This window comes from Tinamus guttatus, unplaced genomic scaffold (genome assembly GCF_059628265.1).
Source record: "Tinamus guttatus ecotype Peru unplaced genomic scaffold, ASM5962826v1 Tinamus_guttatus_pri_ptg000368l, whole genome shotgun sequence".
Taxonomy (NCBI): domain Eukaryota; kingdom Metazoa; phylum Chordata; class Aves; order Tinamiformes; family Tinamidae; genus Tinamus; species Tinamus guttatus.
This window is the reverse complement of record NW_028288902.1, coordinates 429,312-450,898: the sequence shown is the minus strand read 5'-3', so window position 1 is coordinate 450,898 and position 21,587 is coordinate 429,312. Positions and strand designations below refer to the sequence as shown.

Sequence of the window (21,587 nt, the reverse complement as noted above, 5' to 3'; positions counted from 1 at the left end):
CCGAGTAGCACAAGAAGCTGGCGTGGCCCCAGCTGGGCACACAACCTTTACAAACATAAAGTCACAGATGGAGTACTTCATGTAGGATCTCTTGGACCTGGAGAGCTTGGAGCCATCTGACTATCCTCATGGCCTTGCTGAGGCTAATTTTATTCAATCAGTCTTTTGGCAGGAGTAAGCCAGTTACACAGAAAAGCTTATCTCCTCTCTAACTAAAATCAGAGTCTTGTAGTCTACAAATGACAAATTTGTGGTGAAGTTTTAACTAAAGGTATATGAGCTCAAAAGAGAATTAATTTTCAGGTAGTCTGAAGTGCAAGTTCCTCTTTCTCAAATGATCCCCTCTTGGCCAGCAAAGTTTCCCTTCCTGGGTCACACTTCCAATTTTGAAAGCTGCCAGTTGCCCGCTTAGACAACCACAAAAGAGCCAGAGGTGAGATTTAGGAGGAAGAAAGGCAGCAGTCACCTGGGACCCTGCAGATTGTATGTCCACCCAGAGACCAACAGCACAGAAAAGGCACTTGCACATTTCCCCAGCCCTCTCACTGTGCTCCATGCTCCCGTATGGGCCAGAAATGACCCACTGTGTTTTTTGGAGGCTTCCTTTGTTTTTTTCTGAGCTGCTGTAGACTGACAACACATATCAGGCAAGCCCATGCAGAAGTGGCTTCAATACTCGGGGTAAGTCACAACTTATAAACACTACATGAATTCAAAAGCCCCAATATCTCCAAGGTTGTTATCAAACATGTTAAGGAAACGATACGGTAAAATGTGCAGGCATTTTGCAAATTAACAGTCTGAGGTTTGAGATTGCTAATTATATGATTTTACAGAGCAAAAAAGACCAATCCAGCTCTCAGGCACTCAAAAGAACATTTGGCACAAAGACTTTTTATTCTCTCTTATTCTCTCTACGGGCCTTCTGCCAAATATTTCAACTCAGCAAGAAGCAGTAGCACATGTCTCTGAGCAGTCTTCAGCATGAGACAGACTACTAAAAAATCCACATTTTTTCCCTCTGTTCCAGTGCTTCAGAAGCTTGTAGTTTACACAGTTTACAGGGAATATGTTTCCTCTGTTTCCTTACATGATTCTCATAATCAATCTCCTTTTCCTTCCAGGTGACCCAAATTGTTTCAGGGCACATTTTACTAGATGACAAATTAACATGATTTCAGCTATGCACCAGAAATTAAAAAAAAAAAAAAAACTTTTCTCCACCCTCAAGTAACTGGCACATAGTCTTCACCTAAAGTAAGAAAAGAAAAGATCTTTAGATCTTAAGAAAAAATGCTGTGTATGGTAGTCTATATAAAATACCTTTTGTATAATAAGGTGGCGAGCTAAATGCAACAGTCCTTTTGATCAGCTTCCAGGCTTCTCATGCTTATCAGAAAGAAGCCCAAGCACCTCAGTAGATTAAGGGAGTCTAGCAAGCAACTAGGGAAGGGCAACTGTGGTTTTCCCAAGGAAAGACACAATAGGGACCCTGCGCTTTTTTTTTTTTTTTTTCATTTCAACACACAACTAGTTGCTTACTTGTTATCTTTTTTTCCACAATTAAGGAATTAAACTCCTCAGCATTTGAAGTTTAATTCATATTTAAGGAGCTGAGTTACCAGGAATTTGAGTACCATTTTAATCCCCTTTCCTTTTATAAAAGATGTTTTTGTTACCTGCCTACCTCTAAGATTCTCCAAGGTTGGAAGATCAATAGTCCCTCAAATTTATTTTGCACCTCTTTAGTAAATTCCAGAAAAAAAAAAAAAGAAGAATAAAAAGAAAGTAGCATCTTTCAAAGTCATCAGCACAAAGACTTTTTTTTCTAAGGATGCACCTGAACATCATCTGTTTAAGCAGGCGACATCTGTATTGAAGAACAATTAAGCTCATTAAATGTAGAATACAATCTGTGTCAGAGGCACTTTGGGACTTTAGTGATGACCTTATACAATCCACTCAGTGAGGTCAAGCTGGACATCTGAAAATCCTACTAACTTCATGATTCCTATTCTGTAGAATTCTTCAAAGCATAAAATTCACAATACAGACTCACAGAACATGTCTTTTATACAGAAAAGCAGAAATATTCTTTTTTTGTTGCTGTTGTTGCTTGCTTTCTTGCTTGTTTTGCATAGGCAGAGCTTTAGTCAATGCACAATTTTTTTTTTCTTTTAGAGTTTGTTTTGGCTTTGTTTTGCTTTGCCTTACCTATTTTCATAGCTAAGTAGAATGATATATCTGAACTAATTTAAAGCTTCTTTAATGCATTTTCCAGTACATCACATACCTTTTTGCAGCTTTCTAATGCATTTCCACTTAGTCTGTCAATTAAACCAAAATATCAAATATCTGCCTCGAAATAGTCCTCCCATGAACTGCAAGTGCATATATGCATACCTGCCTTGATAAAAACTATATTAACACTTTCTTTTTCTTGTCCTTTCCCACCCCTAATCTCTAGGACTTCCCCACAGCTCTTCAGACTTTCCCAAATGTGTTAAGAGAAACTTTGTAGGACATCCCAGTGCACAGTTCACCATCTGAAAGAAAGATCTTAATTTTAAGTTTCAGCTTCTTTCTGTCAAGCCTCAGGCAAGCTCTTTGAAGTGCAGAGTCAGGGGAGGAACTTAACTCAGGCCTTAAAAAAAAAAACTGCTAACAAGGCATATGTCTAGTCCTGTGAAATCCCCTCTTTTAGAATGAGCTCCCCTGCCACCACCTTCCCTCTACATTATTGATTCCATATAAATAGCAAGTCTCTAAGCCATAGGCATGATGAATCAATAAGTATCTGTAGACAGAGTCTATGAACTGGATGGCCTGGGAAGAAACTGGCTATTCTTCAAGAAGGAGAAAAAGCAAGCACTTTTCAACAGGCAAAATAAAAGTCGAGAAACTGTCAGGAGAACCATTCAGGGATGTGCAATGAAGAGTATTTTTGCTCAAGGATCTGTAGTATATAGTATTTTCAGATATCTCTGCTTGCTCAACTAGTATATTTTAGGGATTGGTGTATTTTAAGGCTCCTAGCAGACTCCTTGGCGCTTGTTTCTGAAGGAAACCTGGTTAATAAAAGCTGTTGATAGAAAAAAGTAAGTAACACTCTCATTGCTATTCAAAGTCAGAAACTGCAAAAAAAAATCACAAGGACCCCATAAGCCCACTTTACAAAAATTATCAGGTAGTGAAAGCATCTTAAGTAATCCACACCTTCAAGAGAAACCTATTAAAAACAAAGACATAAAGAAATTATATTGTACAGTTTTGTTTTGGTTTTTTTTCTCAGAATGATGACATTGTTTCATACATGTTATTTTACTCTCTATTTCTACAGCATCTTGTACATTGCACCTAGAGACCCTGTCAAGCTGAGACAGATGCAAAAGGCCAGCCTGTACCTCCCTCTGGTTGCTGCTCTTCCAAAGAATAAGCTGGGTATCACGTGTGTCCAGGCAGCTGCTGTGGTGCCAATACCGAAAGCGGAGGATCTACTCGCATGCTGAAGGCACCACCTTCAGGTCAGGCAAACCTCAACCCCTCTCACCAGATCCAGGTCCTGCAGACCCTCCTCTGCCACATTACCCACCACCCTGGATGCACGGGGTCTCACAAGACCCAGTGCAATGCAAAGACTGGAAAGGAGGAAACCTCCAAGCTGTCAGTCACAGAGAATATTGGTGGCAAAGGGAGAGACTAAAAAAGGTGCCTGTAATCCTGTCATATATTTTTACCACTATAAAGAGATGAAGAGAAAAATGAGAGGGGAGGACCCTAGGGTAGTATTTTTTAAAATTTTAAGGAAAACAAAATGGTCTAATTTTGATTCAAAGATTGCTAATTGGAACTTGCAAGGGAGCACTTAATGCAATACTAACTCTCCCCATTTATATAGTTCCGTATCTTTGATTTTTTTGGTATTTTAATATGAGATTTTCACGATAAAGGTCAATATTAGAAACACAAAACTTCAAGTCTCAGATCACTTTTTGAAAAGTTTGAAGTCGATTTAAATAACTGGAAGCGCAGTAGTTCAGTAATCAATTATCATCTGTGAGCTAGTTAACATAGTCTTTCAAAGGCCCAAGTACAAAGCTGGAAGTCATGTATGGTACACATAGTAACTGCATATGCCTTACAATGGCTAATAACGTCTTAAATGACAACAGAAGAATTGGTCATTTATAAATATTCATAGTCTTTTTTCAAGGTTAGATCAAGCTGCTGTGGAGAACTAACTGATTATCCATAGTTTCTTAGGCATACCCATGCTGACTCACAGCCAATATTTTCACTGCTTTAGTTCTTATATCCCCATCAGAAAGGAAAAATAGATGAGTGCTAAACAATTGTTCTGGGTATAGCATTGATGTATGTTCTGAAAGGACCCAAGCGCAATCTTCCAGAGTGTGGGGAAGACTGCCACTAAACAAGAACTGCCTTCCCCTCTGACTCATCACCTTAAGAAGCTGAGCAGTAGGATTTGACAGAACACTATCCATGAGATACCTTGTCTGATCGCATGCACAAATCTAGTGGGAGTTTTATCTTCGCTGGGGTCACAAGTCAATGAAATCTTGAGAATAATCTCAGCACATATCCTCCAGGTGCATCTGCAGTTAGCAGAGCATTGTAGAACAAAATAAAAAGATGGGGAGATCAGAAACTGCATATGCAGCCAGAGAGAGCTAACCTTTCCAGGCTCCAGTGGGACAGCCTTGCTACAGCAGCTATTCCTTTATGTCAACGTATGCACTGCCTACAAGTTCAATTACACCTGGGAACTCCTTCTGAGGAGCAAAACCCACAACACTGAAGAAAATATGGGCACTGTCCCTCATCTGTTATTTCACATGGAATTACTGCGATATTTTTGATTAGTGACTGCTCTCCATTTGGATGATTAGTTTTGTAAATATGCTGCGTAATACGGAAATTAGCCAATTACTTCTGATATTCCGTATCACCTCTTCAAGGGAGAGGTATGCTCAGTTACAGTTCCTTCCAACACGGGCATTTTTAGGGTCTAATACACATATATTACATGAACATGAATGAACAGACACTAAATTTGTCAATAGCACGAGTCAGGTTCAGACCCTCAAAAACAATGTACAGCAGCCTCTGCAAACCTGCAAAAACACTATTAGAGTTTAATCCCTGCTTATTTTTATCAGGTATTATATATATGCATACATACCTATGTATACAATCACAGGCATGTAAGAAAGTGTGGAAGGAGTCAAAGCTTAAACACATCAATACGGTTTATTTTATTCACTTTCTTAATCCTTAAACTGTCATTTATTATTTTGCTACAGCATCTACAAGAAAACAATGTTTCCTCCGTGCATTACAAAAGCACAGAGAAAAGCTTTCGTGCTTGTCACCACAGCTAGGATATCTGCAGCTTTGACATCTAATCTCATCAGCCGCTCCAGAGGCAGAGAGAGAAGCACTCCCAGAAATTAATACAGCCCACCAATGTTGGTGACCTGCTTCAGGACAGGCAGAATTATCCTCAGCTCACAGTCTTCTCTTGAGTTTATAGGCAGAACAGATGACTCGTTACAGCTAACTTTGGGCAAGGAAGACTGGATCTCTTGAAGGCTGGATCTCTTCCTGAGAGACCTGGGTTTGATCTGTGGTAAAGCAAACCCCTAAAAGGCAAGGCTGCATAAGCAGAGACATGAATTTGCTTTTCACTTCTTAGTCTCTAGTTAGTCATTTTTGGGGGGAGCTTGGCCCCATGGGAACGCAGTGTTGTAACAATACTGAACCATGCCTAAGACGTCACTGCTATCTATATGACCTTGTATGTTCCAGCGGTATATGCCACTTAGAGGACTCAGGTTAATGGATTTAAATACAACACTATTTAGTAGACAATTCATTTAAGAGACACAGAAAGGGTCCCAAATGTTTTCTGAAGGTTTTCTGTAAGAAAGAAATCTCATATTTCCCATCTCAACTCTTTAATTATCATTCTTTCTAAGCACAAAACTATTTTTTTTTCATAAAATGAAGTACAAAAGAAATAGCAAATATAAAAACTTAATTAAAAACTGTTGAGATTTCTGCCTGCAGATAATCGCAGTTATGAGAAAATAAATGATATTTTATAATTTAAAACTACTCTTCTACAGGATACAATGACTATATTTAGGATGAGTAATAATTTGGCCATTTCTCATTATTTTTTGGTGCAGGTCATAATACAGCTTAAGTGGAGACTATTGTATTCCTAGCACCAAACAGGAGAGCAAATTACATTAAAATCACTCCCACAGATCTGTTCAGGCAATAGAACAGAATTTTTTGGAAAGCTTCTCTCGGTAGCTAAAATCAGGCTGAAAAGTGAGTCTATTTTTACTTTTTTTTTGTCTGTTTGTTTGTTTTACATTCTACTGATGTATAACTCAGGAGTAAATTCTCATGGTAATTTTAAATGTGAGTTATTCACAGGAGTTATTGTATATACAGGTTTAATAACAATAATTAGATTGAGTTATGTCTGAAGGGAGAGATGAGAACTAAAACTTGAGAAAGGAATTTGTTTAAGCAAATTCATTATTTTTAGAAGCACTTTCAGCATTTACTGTCAATAGTACCCAACGGATTACTATTGCATACTTCAAAAAGATGAAACACTAATAAAGAGGATAAAATTTGGCCTATGATGACATAAAACACATGAACTAGGAATGAGTATGATTTAAAAAAGATCATTTGCACATTCCCTCCAGACTATTGTGATTGAGTTTTCCTCTAACTTTCTTCTATAAACTCAAAATTTAAACAGACATAAATCACTGATATTCTATTAAAGGCAATCTTAAACTCAAAATAATCCAAAAAAAAAAAGTGTTTTGCTATGTCCAAAAATAGCTGACTGACTCTGAACATTTCTTTGGCACTTATATAACTAAAGAGCAGCTGTTCTAGAATATGGCATTTTTACAGGCAATAATATGCACTGGTCCTTCTGGTATTTATTTTTAAAAGAAAATTAAAAATGACATCAGTTCATTTTTTTTCCTTTTCTCTAAAATCTACAGTTTATGTTAGGTTTGTAAAGTACAGTGTACCTATTTAACATGTGATAGATGAATGCATCGGTATTTTTCCTTTGCCTAAACTGTTTTCAGAATAAGCCCAGGGAAAAAAATAAAATAAATTTTAAAAAAGAGAATGACAGTAATGCAATGGAAAGAGGGTAGGAAATATGACCTTACATCACTTAGCAGAAAACTGAATATCCAAGGTTTATGATGTAAAACAAAAGCTGGATAGTCAAGAAAGACATGAGATAAGTCTGGTTAGCACTGTCTTAATGCACTGGCTTAATAGGGATGCCCCTAGCTCCTCAATAAGAGCTTGTTAGCAGTCTACATCCCATCCCATCTTCTGCTCTAACATTGGGCACATTGCTACAGGTATGGCCATGAGGCTGGATTGTCTGGATTTCCCCATGCTGTAGATATCTGAAAAAGTCAATATAGGCATGGACACTGTCCTTTTATTTCCTTAAAGTGTTTTTGAACCAAAAAGAGAGAAAGAAGAGAGATTTACACAGCCTTCATATGCACATATGCAAGGTGACAAGATGGCACAGTATTACCCTTCCCTCTTCCTTCTAAGCTTATATATTATCTCAGATATAGATATATTTGCTTTTAATATCTCTGGCAGATGTTTTGGGGTGAATGATGCAATTAAGAATCCAAATTTCCAATTTCCTCTAGATGTCTTATTTTCTCAATATTCACTCATTCAAAATATATTTACTTTTCACTCTATGGTGCCTAGCATTTAGCACACCTTCTGGGTTCCGTTTCACAAAGCTGCCGCAATTAATTTGACGCATGTCACTGCATCTGAGATAGAAGTTTTGCCCTCGTAGTCTATTGGTAGTAAATGTACATAGTGTGAGCAAATCAAGCAACGGCTTAAATAAAAATGTAACCTTAAAATCCTTACATTTTGTTCCTCAGAACTACAATACCATCTGGCTTTTTGTTTGTTTTGTTTGGCTTTCCTTAGCTGGACAGCTCACTGAATGAATCTGATGCTGTTTTCAGTCTTTCCTACAAGTCACTCTTTTCACTGAGATTGTATCACAGGCTTAGCTGATCTGTCCTTGCTCCCCTCTCTTATAAAAAGACCTATAGACCTGGGTTCAAATTCAGGATCCAGGATAATTCTGAAGCCCCAGGCAACTCAGCCAGCCTCCTGTGAGTCCCAGATCTCATCTTGCATCTATTCCTAAAGCACATCCTCAGCTGAACCAGAAAACCTGAAAAAACTGGACCTGAAAAATCCCTTGGAACAATGCACACAAGATCAGTGTTGGTCTTAAGGGAAACTTTTTCAGGTATAGCCTTTCCGCAGCTCTGCATCTCCCCGCATATCCCACGCATTCAGCTTTATGCTTCAGTCATTCAAGGACACTTGATATTGAAACCAGAAGCACTTTGCAAAAGGAATCCTAAGTCTATTGCATTTACTCGAGAACAATTTGAGTACAAGAGTTATACAAATCTATGGGGAAAAAAAGAACAAGACAGATTTGGCAGCTCCTGCCTCAGCCTCCTCATTGCTACAGAGAGAATTCTTGCTCTGCCTTCTGTAAAAGAGGGCTACACAAAGCAGGCTGCTTTTTTTATAAGTTTGCTTCCTTCTGTCGCAACTCCGAAACTAGTCTATCTTCTCCACTAGTTACTCCATAGCTTTGTTCCTGTCTCTGTGAAGAAGTGAGCTTTTCTTGGTCACGGTCACTTCTTTTTCAAAGAGTATTTCCACACTTTAATTGGAAGGTTAAAATTGCAGCACTACTGCTCTCTAAATTTCAAGAATTCTTCTTGACAGTTTCTATGTATTTTAGTTCAACACAGAGAGAAGGAATGAAAGTATCAAATCCAGATTTGATAACAAAACTTTTTTTTCCCACAAAACAAAATGACATTTGCAAAAATTCTATACAGATATAGATAAATCTATCACAGACCAAATTCCACTGACTTCTGAAATGCAACATTAGATTCCATTTGAACAGCAACGGTTAGACAAGAACTTTACAATTTTACTTGGGCATTATGACTCTGGAACAGAAGGAAATTCCAAAAGATTTTCAATAGTTCGCAGGCACTTTGGTATATAAATTCAGGGAAGAATCCACATTACATACTTTGGGGAATCTGAGATGTAGTTCAGATCTGAGGTGTCTTAATTCCCATTCAGTGAAATAAAGGAGTTCTGGAGGGCACCCAAGTGAGATGCCTAAGCCAGATGTTGTGAAAAATCCCTTGAGCCTTCAGTCATGCTTGAAAAGCACCCAGTATTTTGTAAAGCTTCCATAAATAACAAATAAGCATTTTAAAATGCTGAAAAGATTCACAACAAGCTATTTCATCAATGATGACTTTACATTTCTCTCTTTCCTCCAAGTCCCCCATATCTTTGCATGCATATGCATGCATTTGTGCATACATACAGGCAGGCACTGCTGTTTTGGGACTGTTGGCTTGTTCGGCTTGGACTCAGACCTAACTCCCTGATTTTCAGAAAAGATACAACCTACTAATGAATCTCCACTACAACGATGACTGTCTCAGGGAGCATTAAAATGCTGAAAGTGCCCTCCCCCTGCACCCACAAAGGTAATTAAAAGCTTTGATTCAGGAAGAAACCTTATAAATCATAACCCAAAAGCACCTAAAGGACTATTCCTCTTTCTACTATTCCCCAAAAGGGTGTCTTTTCCAGAACATCTTTGGCACTTCAGAGTGTGGCAAGGGGCTAGGGAAGGTGCACGGGCACTTGTAGCAACCCCATCAGCATGAGGGAGAGGTATCCAAGTCATTAAAGATGCTCCTCTTCCTTCTTTTCTTTGGTTCTGATCACAGCTGCATCTAACACTGATCTCTTTCCTTTCCTACTTTAAGGAAAGGCTGATCTGAGACATTATCAGTGACATCATATCTATTTATATGATATAGTATGTATATGCTATAACCATCAGCCTAGAGAAATAATATTTACAGTCTGGAAATGCAAACAACATGAATTCCAATAATAATTAATATTGATTCAATTTAACATTCCATATAAATTTAGCATGTAACAGGATAAGAAAACAATAGGAACAATACCAATCATCAGTTTCAAGAAAGTGGTGCCATTAAAATAGGACTAATTAAATGAGGACAACTACCTAGGGGTCTGAAAATCTTTTCATATTATTTTTATGGTGTTTTTCAAAGTTGTGTCATCCTAACATAAGCACCCTCTTTTCTAAGGTTTAAGAATGAAGGAATCCAATTGAATGTATTATTCAGAACATATAACAAATCAACATCAGTAATTTTAAACCAAAAATTATGAAATTGGAAAAGTAGATCTTATTCCAAAATCAGGGACCTGCCAATATGTTTAGTCATGCTGAGAAGAAGCGATGACAGGACAAACATAGCACCATGCTTTATCAGGCCTAACATCTTATAAATAGTTTTTTTTAACACAAAGCAAGGGAAAGATCAATCTTCCAAAATGGATATCAGCTAAAGAATTTAATATTACTGACTGGTGAGCTAATTCATTAAGGGAAAATAACATTACTAATAATTGAAAGCACTGAAAAATGTTAAAAAGTCTGGCATTTCTACCTATAAACTAAGAATATAGCTTTTACAAGATTATAATCTTTTACGTCATCACTATGTTCACTGCAAAACAAATTCTGAATGTCTAAGGAAGAGGTCCTTTTATGAATACATTTCGATTACAGGATCAGGCCCAAAATAAAGAATATTTATGCATTTCTTTTTTATTTGTCCCAGTAAAGCCTCAAGAAACTTTAATTCTTGACAAACAAATATTTTAAATTGATCAATATACAGGAAAATGCATGGTGTCCTATTGCAACTCTCCACTTTTCTCTCCATGGCTGCCTTCCAGACAGCAAGTGGTGGCAATGGCGATAGGTGTGCAAAATATCAAGGCAGTCATTTACTCTGACGGAGCCAGCAAGGCAGAGGATAGGCAGAACTCTGCTATCTCCTGGTTTTACCCATGTCCCACTGAACCATCATGGCTACTGGCATCTTGGCAATAGGAGATTATATATATTTTTTATAGCCTGGCAGCCGCTCAAAAAGAGTTATCTACTGAATGCTAACAGATACTGTATTAACATTTTAGATTGCAGTGACAGATACTGATATGAAAGTGTTTGGCTGTTTCAAATTATCTTCAAGCAAACGGCAATTTTGGGATCAGGTTCTGATCCTGATATAACTAAAGCTTTCAATTAATGCTGAAGCTAGATAACAACTTCTAATAGCTTCCTTACCCATGCCTGGTAAAACGACTATCGTATTCCTTTGTTTCTATATTTAAACATTAATTACACCCAGAATTAAGCTTGTGGAAGCTGCAGACAAAGCCTTCTCATTTAAGAGAATCTATCTCTGGGACGAACTTTCACAAGAAATAAGATTACTCATGTTTGAGCACATGCAGCAAATATGACAGAAGATTTTGAAGAAACAGAATTGGCAGGCCAACAGGAGAAAAATGGATCTAATATTTTGACAGACCCAATAGAGTTCTGCCAGCCTCACCTGGTATCTCCTAAAGTATCCACACAACTTTCTCTGCTTGTTTGCAACTTCCTTCATCTCAGTGTTAGATGATTTTCTCCTACCAGCCAAGAACTTGGAAATGGGCAGAGCGACTTGTACACACTTTGAGCATCCAACAGACACACGCTGGATAGATAAAATTTACTCATGGGATTTTACATAATGTTATGGAAAAGACACTTTAAAAAAACCTCAAACTGATGAAGAAGTAGTACTGGTGCTGCAAAATATTAGAGCATATTTGAAAGTGGAAGATTCATTTTTGATGCCTGCTTCAGCTCAGAGAGGTTCGAACTGCAATTCTTTGTCCCCAAAGGATACCATTTTCCCCAGGAGGACTCCTTCAAGGATGAAGAGAAATCAGAGGGAGTCTGTGGTTATCTAATGGTTAAATCACTTGTTTGAAAGGAGGGATTTCCTTGATTTGGTTTCTGTTCTCTGCACAAATAATCAATTATTGGTTTTAACATTCTAAAAAAAATTTCTAAAAAAAAAAAAAAAAAGACAAAGGTACAGGCAAAACTTCAGCAGGACTTGGAATCCAAAGTCATCATTATATAAGCTATACAAAAGCATATCTTAAAACAGAGAAAACTCAGTAGCTCAGAACAAAGCTGAACAGAAATAGAAAAGCTTGTAAACAAATCTGCCCTCTGTGAGCATATGGGATGGTCTCTTCCAGGCAAGGCTGCCCTCACCCCAGAAACCCCACTCACTTCACCTCTGCCTCTTTAAGAACCCCTTTTTTTCCATCACTTCCTAAGCTCAGTTTTTCCTCTGATCATTGATCTTCACAGCAGTCTCTCCGTCTTTGCTCTTGCTGTAGGCTCCTTGCAAGCTGGTCTCTCTCCCTTTCTACCTGAGCAAACATGCCCTCAGGAGGCTTTCTCCCAGCCCATTCAAGATGGTTTCATTTGGACTGCAATAGCAGTCAGCATGAGGCAAACAATCATTCTTCCACTCTGCTGCTTCAGATTTAAAATATACAGCAAACAGCAAATCAGGAAGACAAATAATCAGAACTATTCATCAGCACTGAGAAGCTTCTCCACCTAGGTATCATCTTTATTAAACTTCTAAGGTACATTTATCCATGCTTGTAAGGTACAAGAGATACTTCTGATGATAAGGTTTTGCCCAGGGAGTACAAACTGGCACTAGAAGTTAAAAAATATCTGTGTTGAACATGGAAGCACATGCATCATAATAGGGCTATCCATAAGTGGCTAGATGAATGTCAGTCAGAGGGTAACCATAATAAGTTAAGTTTGACTAGGAGAAAATGCAAAGGATCAACTAACTATTTTAAAGCCCAGTTCACACCACTGACAGTTTTCAAAGCATTCCACAAGATTCACTAGCACGCCTCCAGTCTCTCGTGCTGCTCTAGTGTTGCAAAAGAGCAATAGGGATGGCAAAACTAAGGCATTAAGCCACCTAAGCAGCTCTTCTAACTCACCAGTGAGTCTTGCCCCTTGTGCATGAAGCACGTAGGAGGGCTCTAAGGGAATGCACACAGGCCATTACCATTTCTTTTAACAAAGTGCTGTATTAACTGTTCTCAGAACAAATCAATTCCACAGTCCAGAGGGTCAGATAGAGCTGACCTTATATCTTATGGGTTTCTTGAAATCATGAGTCCTTCAAAGACACTTGTAAAATAGGTATTATTTTAACTATACATAGACAAAAATCAGATGCCTAGAGTTGGTAATTATAATTAAACTGCAATTCTAACTCAATTCCTTGAAGATTTAATTTTTTGGGCTAGTTCATTAGGCCTTCCAGGACTGTCCTGCACATCTTATGTGTACTCTTTTCACAAAACAAAATAAATCTTGTGATGAGAGAGAAAAAAATCAACCAGCAGTGAAGGTCCAACCAAGTCAAAACACTCATCATAGCCACTTTAAAAGAGGAGCATATTGCAGCTACAAGGGGGTTTCTAGGCTCATATGTCTATCTCCACCCCCAAATTACAGGTGCATGTGCCATACTGGCTACGTCCCAGGACTCAGCACTCATATCAGCCGTGTTCCTGCCCCAGCAAGGCAGCTGAGAAAGGCAGGTGTACGAAGCGAGGGTTAGGTAACTGGAAAGAGTAATCTTCTGGCTCTGACCTGTTCTGCTCTTATTTTAGTATGTCTGGAGGGAAAGGCACAAACTGGTCTTATATATTTCAATGGGGTGGTAATATCAAATACTGTCTTTTAAATAGCAGCTTCTAATAAATATCTCACTAGGGCCGAAAGTAGAAATTTGAGTAGAATTTGAGTGAAATTTCACCACTGTTCATCTGTTTCTTATTCAGATCCTCTTCCTGCAGCAGAGCCTTAGTTGCTCTTTTTTTCTTCTGGGCTTCAGAACAGCTGCTCCTCTGTAAGGAGGAACTGAGATTCATTTTCTCCTTATGAATAGTATGACATTTCCACAAATTTCTATCTAATTTAGTGCAAATGCACTATGCAGATATAGAGAAGTAGTAATTCCCCACCAATAAAAGCAAACAGAGTTTTTCAAGACTAAATCTTACATTCAGGCCTCCTAGCAGCCATACTCTTGCGGTCTGACATTTGTTATAAAACCTTACACATTAACTGCAATTTCATGAAAATTTTTGTACAACATAGCAAGTTAATAAGGCGGGTGATTATACTTAAAGAAAGTTTTAACTATGTGATCAGTACCAGCTGAATAATTTCATCTCCTGAGTCTCTGCATGTTAAAAAAAAAAAAAAAAAAAAAAAAGATTATCAGGTTTTGCCAATTGCTTTATTTATCTACCTGGAGCAACTTCTGGTTGAGTAATAATTTTTGTGTGGAAAGCAGACATCCATGATTAGCAGTATTTTTGTAAAACTGTCTACGGATTTAAAATTCAACAATATATTTGTTGTTTTGCATTTTGAGGTTTAGCAGACTATATTCAAATTCAAAACTGTCCTTAATTATATTATTTGGATCACTGGCATTATGAAAGCCAAGAAAGAAAAAAAAGGCAAAACCAAAAAATTGACAACAACAACAAAAAAATTAATCACAAAAAGCTCAAAGAAATCCTAATTCTGGGAGAGTGTTTAGTTGTAGGGTAAGAACTGCATCTCACGCTAGCCCCTTGTCTAAAAAAGATTGCCTATACCTGACTGTCGGTGCACTTCTTTCTCCATTCTTTATATCTGAAACCTAAAAATTGCTTGTGATACAATGTACACCAAATCAATTCATGTTTCCTATGATAGAAATAGCAAACAAGCAGTGATGCTGAACTGATGCCTGCCTGCCATCTCTTTCAGTGAACGCTATGTATTTGCAGAGGCTTATTTGTTTTCCAAGGACTAGTGAGGAGGCGCAAGATCAGTCTGATAATAAAATGCCCTTATGGATTTCTTGAAATAAAAATCTTTCGGTTAGAGCCACCCTTGAGGTAGATCAGTTTTTAGATGCATAACCTTGCAACATCCTTTTGGAGACTGATATTTCATTCTTTACTTGCCTCCTTGTACACAGCTACTGTAGCACTACTGTATCTACTTCTGCAGGCTGATTCATAGACACACACACCTAGGTAAGACACCATCACTGTCATAAAAAAAAAAAAAAAAGCTGGAAAAGCAAAATTTCCTTTTTAGATGACAGGATAAAGGGAACACGAGGGGGCACACACACACGAACAACACAAGCCAACTCAAAAGGGAGAAAAAGTGAACTCTGCATTTTGTTTTATGCATTGCAAGTGTCTAATCACTTTTAGTAATTAGACTTTCACTTGAGACTGATGAATCTGTAACAACCAGCCAAGGAAACAGAAGTGCCTCCTCCTTAACAGAAAGAAGGATGGACTTGCTGAGCACTCATCTGACAGTAAAAACGGTTAATCTAAAATTCCAGATGGCAACCTTTGTGGCTGCAGCTTCAACCTGGACCCCAGAGTCTGGTCCCACGTGCCTTGCCTAGACCTTTGCTTTTCTTGTCACACATGAGAAATTCCAGGTCAGCGGCATATCCCTGAAATAACTGCAGCAAACCTAGAGATGGTCCAGTCAAAATCAGATGTTTATAGCACTGTTCAAGTCTGTCTGAAGAGCAGCATGCTCATTAAGCAATTTTTCACACATTAATGATTTTTTTTTTCTTTTACCATAGCCTTCAGGAAAAAAAAATTAAAGAAAGAGATAGAAAAGGCGTGGGTTTAAGAACTGGCGCAACTGATGCATAGTATGACTAAATCAATAGGAAAGTAAAGATTTTTTTTAAAATGTGGATTATTGATCTATGAAATTGTAAGGGCTCCTTCAAAGTCATTAGAATTTATCATGTCAATATGCTGATAGAAATTTCTGTAAATGAAGATTAATGATTCAAGGGATAATTATCACTGAAGAAACTCTCACTTTTCTCAGTACCTGGAACTGTATTCAAAGGTGAAGAGTGTCACATTCTTGACCACACCTTAACTCCTTTTAGTAGAGTAGGGGAGAGATTCATCACCAGAGAGGTTCATCTCCCAGTTTGATTTGTGCCTTTAAAATCCTCTCATATATGATGAGTGCTCTGCAGATCTGCTAAAACCACAAATCAAAATCCTCCTGCATATTTTTTATTTCTAAAAGAACTTGACCATGTTCAATAGCTACTTTTCTAAATTAAACACCCAAGTCATGCTTCTTCTTTTTATTGTTCCCTGCAAGGCTTCTTCATATATTTTTGCTAAAGGCCAGAAAAGTTATAACTTAAAGCAAAAGAAGAACCAAAGCTTTTGTTAACCTGTAGGAACATAAAGCAGTCCCTAGAGCTAGAAAACTGGTTTTACAGTGGGGCTTGTGTGCATATTTTTAATCTATCAAATTTAATACTTTTCAAGTTATTTCTGCTCTAAGGCTGGGGCTCAAAATGGGAAGTAATGTCCAGATAATAAATAATATAGTTCTGCTGGGGTTTCCTCTGCATGAATACATCTAGAAAGCTAAAATTGGTGGGGATCATTTGATTCTCAATTATGAAGCATTAATTCCCTCAAAAGTTCTTGAGATTATCATTTTTCATGAAATATAAGGAGGCAGGTTTTAGTCATCAGCCTTTCAAAAAAAGGGGCAAGCAGCTTAGCCAAACTGAAATTGGACTGAGGCACACACAGCTTGGCCAGCTTCTCTGGGTGAGATCAAAATGATATAGATATGATCTTTTTGATTTTTAAAGAAAGATAATTAAAGACAAAAGAATTCTGAATCCCTGCAGATATAACTCAGAGGATGACCAAAGTGGCAAGCCACAGTACAAAGCTGTACTCCGGTTCCGAGGAGTAACAGGCTGAGCAAAGGGTGTCAGCACGGTTCCTACCTGGCAGGATGCCAACCTTTGGTGGCTTGCAGTATCCCATCAGAACCTGTTTTGTCTTCAGCCAAACTGCAACTCACAAGAGATTTTGTGGAAAGAGCCTCTGCATCCTGAAGTCTTTAATCAGTGAGGTATCTCAAAGAAAAATATCTCTGCACAGCAGAAAAAATATCTAGCAGATAGACATACAAAATAGCTGCTTAGAAAATCCTATCATCAGAGTGAACATTATAAAATGTAAATTAACATAAAGAGATGGACTGACTTGTTTTATTAGGATCATTCTCTAATATTTAACTCCTTAGCTCTCAATAATGTTTATGTTCTGCACCTAGTTTATTCAATCAATACTGCTTATTTTGATCTGAAAGAGAAGAATGAACAGTCATCAGACACCAGATGAAGATGAGGAGTGAATTTCAAAATGAAATTATACTGTACATCACATTTTAAGTTATATTTGCCTATGAGAAGTCATTAATTCAAAAATCTGGGGAACTTGTTCCTTGCATTAGAAGCCCACAGTCACACATACACACATACACACACAAAAAAAAATAAAAAAGAAGAGCTTTCTACAAGCTTCTAGAAACTGTCAAGCCTCATGTGTATGCATTTTAGGGGCTGGAACAGCCAGCAGGAAACAAATCCCACCTTGTCAAATTTACTAGAGCTGCTGGTCCAGTGCTAAGAATAAAGCACTGGCATGAACAGAGTGACAGAAACACCAGAAAGCAAGGGTCTTTTTTTTTTCAGTGGTGAAACAGCAACCATATTCAGCACACATTCCCCACAAAGGCACCCTTGGCAGATCTGTACATAAAGTAGCAGCATTCATGATATTAAGGATTGTTCCCTTTCAAGATTAATTCCAGGAATGCATCTACAGCACATATATGCACCATTTGATGCATCTCTTTTTACGAGAGGCATTTTTTTATTATTTGCTTTCTTCAACCTTACCATCCTCTTTTACTGTCATCTTTGCCATCATTTCAACTGCACAAGCATTAAAAAATTACTGAGAAAATGCTGAAATCAGACAGTGCCGAAAACTGGACCAAAATACTTAAATTCTCAGGAAATTTTAAAAATAACATTCACTGAAAACTTTCCTTCTTTGACTCTGATTTGTGAACAAGCAGCAGGAATCACAAATAAACATAAGGAAAAATTGGTCCCATAAATTGGTTACTTCTGAATTTGGTGATGTGACATACATATACAACAATATAGCAAAACAGAGCAGAATCCTTACCTTTGTGGTGATTCGCACCAGATGCTAATTTCCCCCACAGTGTTACAACAAATATTATTATTAGCAGTTTTTCTTTTGTTGCTTTCTGTAAATATCTCTTATTCATCCTGAAAATAAAAATATAGAAAAATAAGTATTTCTTTTAAAATCTTTTTTTCTTAATTTTAAGGGAATACAGTATTTTTGAAAACTACCTGCTGACACCCCCTAAACCTTGATTTCTGCTTAGCTCCAAGTAATGTGTGTCACGTACAGCACCAGTTTCACCCCTTTCCCTGAACTATCTACATTCCTCCGCACTCTAAATCAGTACCTAGAGTATTTAATATCTCCATGCATCAAGTTTCTACTAGGGTGCAAGCAATGTCCATACCCACAGCAGTCTGCAAAGAAACACAGCAATAAAAAAGGTTGTCAGAGAGGAAGCATCTGTACAGGTATATAGCAGGGTTTGCTGCTCCACTAGTGTATCCAGCACCAGCCATGGTCACTGTGGTCCTCCTTTATTCCATGCAGTAGAGTTTTTAGCTTTGGGGATTGCAACTCTTTTTTCGGATTCTAGCCACATGACAGAATGAGATGATGGATTTGAATAGACCTCTAGCACATGTACCAACCAATCCACAAGCAAGATCCTGCTAGGGAGATATGAGTCGTGTGGAAATGACCTCAAACAGAACAGATTCGCAAGTCCCTCTCCTACCTATCCAAAAGGTGATGAAAAGATTTGATTTACTGCATCAAGGGAAATTGCACTCAGCTCTCATCTTGCTCAGTGATGTTTTCACTGTGTCACCAAACCACCATGAAGGTAACATGGATTATTTCTCAGTAACCTCCTTCAAAGACAAAATGCCTCTCTACTTGCCAAAAAGATAAGTTCAGGAACAGAGGCTCTAGTGCTTAAGGATTACAGTTCTGCAGAGGGTGACAAGAGGTAATACATATAATTCTCTATAGAAGTGCCCTAGGGAGCTGGCTAAGAAACCGTTCTGCACGATGGTCACATTTCTGCTGATAGGTCAATAGGATAGTGATGACTATTCCACATCACTTACACTAAAAAAGCTGTAAACTTGATCATTTGAACAAAATTATTGCTATTTTACAATGCCTGAAGCTATGCTGCCTTCTCCTGAGCAGAAAAAAAAAAAAAAAAAAAAAAGTTGGGAAAATTACACATTTTGCTCCTATTATATTCATAAGAAGCCAGAAATAATTAAAAGAGTACCTCTTTTTCTCTCTTTTGCTCCATTCATGTATGACACTATCTGGGACAACCACAAACTCTGTGTAAAGGCAGCCTATGCTATAAATGCAGAATAAACCCCAAGTCTGTCTCAAATCTCTTTTCATTCCTTCAAAGCAATTCCTTTCCTTTGAGCAAAATAATTTCTAAGGCACCCTGGTGAAGCCCCATCCAAGACTCATGATCAGCCCGCTTGCCCCAAAATCAGCCATTTCTCTGTGCAGGAGATGGATGTGAGCTTGTTAAACACTGGTGAGATTCCACTCCAGGCTGTGTGCAATGAAACACTGTGACTCAAATTAGCAGCTTACTGAGGAGTGTACCAAATCACGTAACATTTGACTTTAGAGCAAACAGAATTCAGTGTACTTTGACAGAAGTGTTTTCCAGAGGTTCATATATCACAGTTATCAAGGAAAAAATAGAGAGGAGTAAGCAAGTGCTATACGCGGGTTTGTGGATGTGTCCCTGAAAGTCTGACTGATTAATAATCACCGCAGAGGTCACAGTGCTCTATGAACCATATCGAGTCATGCCTTCTTGCACTATGATTCTAGTTCCTTTAGTGTAAACTGTATATTCATCACCAACCCCAGGGTTATGAAGTACTCAAAGCTAAAAGGAAGTATGTTATTTGTCATTGCAAATAAGAACAACAACAACAAAAAAATGAAGTGCACATTCAACATATGTTGTTTCACTGCCATCTCTGTGAATAGGATATGACTTAACTCTTTCACTCCCAGATTCTTTTAATACACCTGTTTTGATGCTGTTGCCAAGTCATTTCTCATTAAAATCCAGTCCAGTTCCTCATGTACCCATCGCTACTCAAATCCAGGGGGACCTGCACCATTAAGCAAAGCGGGCTCTAACACATTTCCTTGCTGCACTCTCTGCTGTTGCCAGATTCATTTGTCCTGCCACGAGACTGGCTGCAAAGCCAAAGCAGAAAATGCAAACATGCAAGGAAAAAACAGTCGCAGCAGGAGCAAAGAGGAAAAGGCAGCCTATCTGCGTGTGAACAGCAGCCCCTCTGTGAAGAGGCAGAGGAAGGAGAGACCTCTGCCCACAGCCCGGCACCAAGTAGCAGCGAGCCTCTACAGCCAGTCCTCTACAGCGCTGTGCAGGAAAGGATGGGTTTCAGCTTCAACACAGCAAATCCAGGACCATTGCTGCTGCCAGGTTTTCCAGCCCTGAAAAAAAACTCATCTCTTTTTCTTCACTGCAAGCCCATTGCAGTATTCTGCATTCCTTATTCATTCAATTTACCTTTAGAAGAACATAAATCATAACTTTGTCTCCTAGGTGTCCCCTAATAGGCACAATCGGGCAGGCTAACAGAAAAGTCAGTGCAGGCAGCAGTTCTAGGCTGGGCCTGAGAGGCCATCAGCAGAAGTACAAAAACGACCTCTCTGCGGTTAGACCGCTCACAGCATGCAGCAGCAAGAACTAGAGGAAAATGGGAGATGATGGCAAAATTTCAAGGCCAGCACAGCACCAGCCTCGAGGTGGTGCATGTTGGCCATTCACAACGCTTGCTCCAGGCTCAGGTGGGCACTACAGGAGCACAGAGCAGGTATGAAGCTCCTCAAAAAAGGCGGATTGCTTCTGGCAGTGCTGGTACATGACGAGAAGCCACAGTGCAGCATCACAGACATGGAAATAAAAAATGACAGATCTGTGGTCTGAGAGACTTAAGGGGGTGAAGCAGATTCGTGTCAAAAGCAAAGCAGGCAACAAGGTAGATTGAGAACCACAGACCCAATAAGAAGTGCCAGAAAAACACTGAAGTTTTGAGATACCAGTATCCAAGTGTGTGCATTACCATCCAGACTTCCAGAGTGTGCTGCTGATAATTTTCTGTGAATTTCCAAAACAGCCCAAGAGATAGCATGCAGAAGGCACTGAAACTCCAAAGCATTTGACCTCAGCTTTGAAATGTAACTATTAGCCTACTGCAACCCTGACCCATGCCAGGTAAGTGGATCCAGAAAATTTAGTTCATTACCAGTGCTCCTCTGTGTCAGACTGTTATTACACTAACATAACAGGGTAGGTTAAATAGAAGAAATGAGGTCTGAAATGAGGTCTGCTTTCC

General features: G+C 38.5%; 1 protein-coding gene across 4 annotated transcripts in view; it reads right to left on the bottom strand.

Moving 5' to 3' along the window:
• The window catches only part of TAFA2 (TAFA chemokine like family member 2), a 176,281-nt gene that overhangs the window by 31,230 nt on the left and 123,464 nt on the right, over window positions 1–21,587 (bottom strand). For all 4 annotated transcript variants that reach the window (XR_015913685.1, XM_088530382.1, XM_088530381.1 and 1 more), the window contains exon 2: window positions 18,238–18,344. Coding sequence is in view for 3 of the 4 variants with exons in the window: in XM_088530382.1 (XP_088386508.1) it covers window positions 18,238–18,343 (106 nt within the window). In the remaining variant the exon portion in view is untranslated. The remainder of the gene's footprint in view (window positions 1–18,237; window positions 18,345–21,587) is intronic.